We start from the raw sequence: 6451 nt of genomic DNA, 5'->3' as shown, positions 1-6451 counted from the left end.
TGTTTACCGAGTTTCGATCCAGCTTGAACATCCTACCCAATGGCGTCCCAGTTGAGGAGGGTGTTAACATGTAACTCTTGTGTTGTAACAGTATGGCACATCTAGCACGTCCAGCCCTAGTTTCTAGGATCTTAACCGCAGCCCAGGCCTGCGTGCCTACCTCTCCGGGCTTCTCCACTACGTAAACCTGCTGTACCATGTTGTAATTGTGTGATAGAATCAATCCACTGTTCTACTCGAATACCCAAGGTCCGGTTGCCCAGATCAGACGATGACGGCGTCCCGAATCAAATTCGAAGACACGATTCAGGTGTGAATAGTGTAATTTCGTGCTTGTCTTTTTCAAACACTATTCATTCATGCAGATTTTTCTTTTGGTTTTTTCATATGTATTTTGATTTCGGATCTGAATTTCTAGGGATTGTAGACACATGTCCTATGAACATTCAAGAAAAATGTAGCGGATTCCCTACAGACAAAAAAACCACCAGCCCACAACATGCTGGTGCTGACAAACGGGGCCCATGGCACCACCTCAGGCTGACCAGCAGGGTCCATATCGACCTCAATAATCTGGGGGCATCATCAAAGTGTAAGAGCTCAAAGAAATCAAACCATTTCTTGTCCAGCAGCCAGGGATAATTAACCATTTAACTACTACAAGTCCATCATCTGAGTTTCAACTTATTGCACAAACCGAAAGGCACTATAGCCACTTGGTAAAGTTCGGCACCTAGCTACTACTCCTGGACAGTGCTCCTTGCAAACAATGGTCGTCAAACAGAGCCCCCAACCGGTCATCAGACGTCATCATCATCGACCACCAGCACGCCGCCCTCGTCTGCCGCGGTGCGCCGCAGTCGCTGGATCGCCTTCTCAACCTAAGCACATACATGACATAGCCGTGTCATTGTCATGAGCACAGGGAGAAACAGAAGATTCAGCTGAAATAATCATGCATGGAATGGGAGGAGAGCGAGCCCACCTCGCTATCCCAGTTGGTCCTGGCCGTGATGACGATCAGAGCCACCGTCTGGACCGCGACCCCTATGATCAAGCCCCACCAGATCCCCTGAATTACCACAAACAGATGCAACTGATCATCAGACCTCTGGAAAAATATGTTGCAAGATAGAGGTTAACTAACTGAAGATGAAATTAGGGTGGGAAGCTAATTAGCTTACAGCTGCTCCCAGGCTTGTTTTGAACCCTAGGACGCATCCAATCGGCAGCCCAATGATGTAGTAAGCCCCGACGTTGACATAGGCAACTATGACCTGCCACCCGCTCCCGACCGCGACTCCTGCAGAGATTCCAGGAGTTTAGTTCCTTTGGTCAATGCAAACTAGGTACTGTATGATCTCTGACAAAATTTCAGGTGTACCTGAGAGGATTGGCTGGATCCCATTCAAGAAGATGCTGATGGCCAGCAATGGCATCAGAGCGATGACGGCCTCGATCACCGTCGTGCTACTTGTGTAGAGGGTGCTCAGCGGGTACCTAAGGGCCATGACTACAATCGTGGCGAGAATGCTGAAGGCGATGCTCGCCATGACGACCACCATGACCGACAACCTCGCGACCTTTGGATGGCCAGCGCCAAGCTCGTTGCTGACGCGAATGCTGCACAATACATTGATGCAAATGTTTGATCAGCACGGGCAAAATGGGTATACATCCTGGTAGGTCTCGTTCATTTGCACTGACCTGGCCGCATAGCTCAAACCAAGCATGATTTGGAAGTCCCAGTTCCAGTAGTTGATGCTGAAACAAGTCAAAGAGATAGCGATGCATGTTATGTCTTATGTGTGAATATGAAGATACGATCAGACATTAAACTTGGGCTGAATCATGGAGTGGCGTACCAGATAGAGAGTGAATCAAGAGCAATCTCTGAGTTGGGGAGGAAGCCAGTCAGAAGCACAAATCCTTGCACGTACCAGAGCTCCAACCTGACAAAGAACACAACAACGCAAGACATAAACAAGCAAGAACTACCAAACAGTTAACTAGAAATGGCTGATAAATTTACTCACGCTAGCATAACAGCCGACGCGAAGGCGAGCTTGGCGTATCCCCAGAGGCCTCTGAAAGCAAGCATGGACAGCCCAGTCCACGTCTCCTTACAAGCTGGGCTCCAGATGATGTACGCCCAGGTCAACGCCACGAGCACCCACCAAGAGAAGCTCAGAGTCAGAGCCGCACCGAGAAGGCCAAAGCTGAGCACGAACACAGCGAGCCATGAGATGAAGATGTGGAAGACCAGCACAGCAAGCACCATGTACGCTACGGGGTTGACGATGTTCTGAGCCTGCAGGAACCTCTGCATCGGGCAGAAGAGTGCAAACGCGAGCAGCTGTGGCACCAGCCCACGAGCATACAGCTGCCCTGCCACAGCCACGTCCTCAGCCTGCCCAATGAGCTGCAGGAATGGGCCAGAGTACCAGTAGAAGAAAGCTATGGCGACGGCCGTCACAAACTGGAGGACGAGCGCTCTCTGGCAAACAACACCCATCGCCCTGTACCTCCTCGCACCGTAGGCCTGGCCGCACACAGTCTGCACTGCAGTCGACATGCCAAGCTGCATTCCGCATACAAGTGAGAAGACGTCGTTTCTAAGCAGCACAAAGGACTATACTACATAGTGCAAGAACGAGCGCAGCTAGTTACCATGATGCCATAGGCTAGGCCCTGGATGCCGATGTTGGTGATGGAGGCCCCGGCAAGCTCGAGCTCACCAAGGTGGCCAACGAACATCTGCGTGACGAGGCTGAGAGTGAAGCTGAAGAGCGTGATGAGGATGGACGCCCATGAGATGCGCCACAGGTTGCCGGCCTCCCACAATGCCAGCCGCGACAGCACGTCGAATGGCACCGGCTCCCGCCGCAGCAGCTCCTCCGAGGCGGCTGACTGGTCATCGATGAAGTCCAGCAACGGCGCCGTCGCAGCGTCGCCATCTCCCTCCATTGTCTCCTCCCCTTAAGTGTTTCACTCAGTCTAGTTCATTATGGACCAAACCCTTGTGATGCTGATATATGCATGAACATGTGTACTGTTCAGTAGTTGCAGCTAACTAACCTTCAGGTTCCATACCTACCAGTCTATTGACTGGTTGTGAATAAGTTGGTGACAGGTGCAGGGGTATGAGCATGAAGCATGAAACGTTACCAACTGAACACAAAACTAAAATCTGTCAGTTTTAGGTAGAAGAAAGTGAGTAAGCTTTCCAGTATTTATGCATCTGTTTCTAACAATCAGATCAAATCTTAAACATTCTTGCCAATAAATACATGATACATCAAAATGTCAGACAGCAATAGCTTACTTTTCTTGTTTCAGAAGACCTCTTTCTAAAAACTTAACTATAAGCTTTCCAGAAGTTTGTTGTTTCTCTAAGGTCAGCTGATTGTCAACTTTTTGACACAATTTAATATCAGGAATTAAATTTCTCTGAAACATCTGGCACGCCACATTGTTTGACTGAACTGCGAGACCTCTATTAAGAAAACTCTCCATCAGAATGTGGCATGTCTGAGCGTCTCTCTGTGAGGCAGTTCTCAGTACCTTGCTGAGGAGACTGTAAGCTTCATTTATTTTACCTAATGCACATAGCTTCTCGATGACCTGATTGTATACACTCTTAAGCTCTTGTCTTGCTAACATCTTATCCAGTAGATCGAGTAATTCTTCCACTGTACCCTTCTCACAGTACCTATGTATCACTGTCCTGTATGTAACAAGTGTAGGGACAATTCCTCTATTAAGCATTTTCTTCACAAGCTCTGTCGCTTCTTTCAGCCGACCTTTCTTTCCCAAAGCATTCACAACAACAGTATAAGTTACAACATCTGGATGCCTGTTGCTGAGATACAAGTCATCCAACAAAGACAGTGCTGATTCCAAATCCCCCTGCCGAGAAAATCCATGAATTACAGTAGTAAAGTTGATAACATTAATGGTACAACCTTTGCTTTGGCACTGCTCCATGAAGTCTTTGGCCTCCCCTGGCTTTCCTTCCTTACATAACGCATGGATCAGTAAGTTAATCTCCACAGTAGTGGGAAAGAAACCCTTTTGCAACATCTGGGCGACGACATCACATGATTCCTTTAGTTTCCCTTCTCTTCTAAACCCATGCATTACAACACTGTATGTGATATCACTGGGAGTCCACCATTCCTCTCCACTGTTGTTTAGCAATTCCCAAGCCTCTGAAGTTTTCCCAGCTTTGCAGAGACCATTTAACAGCGCAGTATGCGTGACTATGTTTGGCTTGCAGCCATTCTTATACATATGCTTCATCATCTTTCTTGCTTGATCAATTTCCCCGATCCGGCAGAACCCATCAACAACTGCGCTATATGTCACAACGTCAGGGTGACATTCTTTTGAGATCATCTCACTTACAATCTCCTTTGCCTCAGCCATCCTCCCATTCACGCAGAAAGAGTGCACAACTGCACTATATCCAACCTCATCAACACGGAACCTTTTCCCCTCTGACTCCCTCAAGAACTCCAACGCCTCATCTGCATGCCCATGCTTTGCAAGCACATGGATAAGCATGTTATATGTGACCTGATCTGGAAATAGACCCGCATCACTCCTCATCCTCCCAAGCAAACCCCGCACCTCTGCCACCCTCTTCTCCTTGCACAAGAAGCCCATGGCTGTATAATAGGTAATCTTATCAGGTGGGCACCCATTTTGCAGCATTACACCGATCATCTCTAGCGCCTCAACAACCCTCCACACACTACATAACCCCTTGATAAGGCAATTGTATGTGACTACATCCGGCTCGACCCCAACACGGCGCATCCGCTCAGCAAACTCTATTGCCTTGTCAATGCGCCCGGCAAAAATAAGCACATTCACTGTCACATTGCATATCGATATGTCAGGTGCGCACCCGTCCTTCTGCATGAGTTGGAGCACGCGCATGGCGGAGCGGAGCTTCCCCGCGCGGCTGTACGAGAGCATGAGGTGCGCGAACTGCTGCGTCCCGCGCCTCATGCGGCGGCGGATCATGAGGCGCATGACGCGCCGGGCGGGGTCGTGGAGCCTGGTGTGGCTGAGGAGGCTCAGCATTTCATCGAACACCTCCGGTGCGTGACGGTAGCGCCACTGGCGGTCGGCCCAGCGGAAGAACTCGAACGCGGCGCGGGCGTCCGTCTGCGCCTGCGCGCGGAGCACGGCGCGGACCTGCGGCGGGGAGAGCACCCGGAGCAGGTGCCGGAGCTGCGCCTCCAGCTTCGGGGTCCACGAGCCCCGGAGCTCGAGCAGCTTGCAGGTGTCGCGCACGAGGCGGCTGCGCGACTCCTCCGCGAGGTCATCGTCGTGGGGTATCTCCTTGACGACGCACGCGGGGGCGAGTTCTCCCGCGGCGGCCGAGGAAGATGCGGCGGTGGTGGACAGGCGGCGGGGTTGGAGGAGGATGAGAAATGGTTTTTTGCTTAGATGCCCAGCCATGGCGCCCGCTCGCGTGCGCGGGAGGAAATGCGATTGGTGGTTAGGACGGCGATTGGCAATGGCCGGAGGGTGCCGGCGGCGGCGGCGGGCGGCAGGTCACTCGCCGACGATGGATGGGCCGGAGCAAGCTGTGTGGGTTCACAGCGTCAGGGCAGCCCACGTAGCCTTTTTGCTACAATGTCCAGTAGTCGTATGATTTTGAAATACCAGGCTTCTCCATCTTCAGCTCTTTCATCTGGCTCCACCCTTGTCTTGTTTTTTAAGAGCAACTCTAGCCAAATCGTCATATTTGACGGCCTCCAAATGCTTATGGAGCGAATCTGTTGAAATGATGCTGAAACTTAGAGTCTTCATATTTGTTGCTTACGTAATTATGGTTGAGGAGAAGTGTGGTTTATCAGCGAACCGGTATGTGGGCTGTGGCGACAAAAAAGGCGATCTAGGTCTTGCGTGCGCGGCCGCCGCCGGCCGCCACTTCGGCGGCCGCGTTGACGCCGCCGCTTCTCCGACCCCTCCGGCCGCATGGCGGTAGGGCGATCGTAATCATCTCCAGCCAATTTGCTTCATCAAATCAGCTGCTTTTCTCCGTCCCGTCCATGAACGCAGCTTCATGCCTGGACGTTTTATCGATTTCCTAGCCGGCTCCTTCAGGTCGTCTAGTGTTTTTTCCAGTACGCGGACCATCAGAGTCTTTGCGTTGTTGTGTTGTCCTGCTGGAGTGGCTGCTTGTGATTGTATGGTTAGTACGTGCAGGTGCCGCTGATCCGGACAGCCTGGACAGAGATTTGGTTTTGTTTTGGGATTGTTTCAAGAAGGTGTGCTGCGCCGAAGCAGCCAAGATAGCAAGAGAGCAAAAACTCAATTTGAGGAGAAGAACAATCTTAGCATATCGACGGGCTCTTTGGAGGAGTACTGTCGGTAGCAATGAATCACCTTGTTTGGAACTGACGGGGCGTGGGGAACCGTCGGACAGTTCGTG

The 6451-nt window shown here is 51.0% G+C and overlaps 2 protein-coding genes across 4 annotated transcripts; both read right to left on the bottom strand.

The window, feature by feature from the left end:
* Nucleotides 1-469: 469 nt before the first annotated feature.
* LOC123104743 (protein DETOXIFICATION 41) lies at nucleotides 470-3165 on the bottom strand. The gene is made up of 9 exons (XM_044526616.1): nucleotides 3079-3165; nucleotides 2671-2978; nucleotides 2037-2581; nucleotides 1866-1952; nucleotides 1708-1764; nucleotides 1385-1623; nucleotides 1185-1303; nucleotides 986-1072; nucleotides 470-881 (listed from the first exon to the last, which is right to left on the bottom strand). Exons 1-9 carry the CDS (start codon nucleotides 3149-3151, stop codon nucleotides 801-803), a joined length of 1596 nt encoding a protein of 531 aa, XP_044382551.1. The 5' UTR covers nucleotides 3152-3165; the 3' UTR covers nucleotides 470-800.
* On the bottom strand, nucleotides 2809-5665 carry LOC123104742 (pentatricopeptide repeat-containing protein At5g41170, mitochondrial). Of its 3 annotated transcripts, none has more exons than XR_006450504.1 (3): nucleotides 3326-5665; nucleotides 3079-3171; nucleotides 2809-2997 (listed from the first exon to the last, which is right to left on the bottom strand). XR_006450504.1 is itself a non-coding variant. In XM_044526615.1 (2 exons), exons 1-2 carry the CDS (start codon nucleotides 5470-5472, stop codon nucleotides 3165-3167), a joined length of 2154 nt encoding a protein of 717 aa, XP_044382550.1. In that variant the 5' UTR covers nucleotides 5473-5665; the 3' UTR covers nucleotides 2953-3164. The 3 variants fall into 3 exon arrangements, 1 of the variants encoding a protein (XP_044382550.1); XR_006450503.1 differs by having other exon boundaries at nucleotides 2847-2978; XM_044526615.1 differs by having other exon boundaries at nucleotides 2953-3171.
* Between the last annotated feature and the right edge of the window lie 786 nt (nucleotides 5666-6451).

Source organism: Triticum aestivum, chromosome 5A (genome assembly GCF_018294505.1).
Source record: "Triticum aestivum cultivar Chinese Spring chromosome 5A, IWGSC CS RefSeq v2.1, whole genome shotgun sequence".
Classification (NCBI taxonomy): Eukaryota; Viridiplantae; Streptophyta; class Magnoliopsida; order Poales; family Poaceae; genus Triticum; species Triticum aestivum.
The sequence above is the reverse complement of the archived record's forward strand: the minus strand, read 5'-3'. Positions and strand labels throughout refer to the sequence as shown.

Bases quoted from the DNA above. Each gene is read 5' to 3' on its own strand.
- LOC123104743 (XM_044526616.1), bottom strand. From the start codon at position 3,151: ATGCTCATACCCCTGCACCTGTCACCAACTTATTCACAACCAGTCAAT. The intron at 1,304-1,384 runs GTACACCTGAAA...GAATCTCTGCAG, and splicing joins GATCCAGCCAATCCTCTCAG to GAGTCGCGGTCGGGAGCGGG. The intron at 1,073-1,184 runs GTAAGCTAATTA...GTGGTAATTCAG, and splicing joins AAACAAGCCTGGGAGCAGCT to GGGATCTGGTGGGGCTTGAT.
- LOC123104742 (XM_044526615.1), bottom strand. From the start codon at position 5,472: ATGGCTGGGCATCTAAGCAAAAAACCATTTCTCATCCTCCTCCAACCC.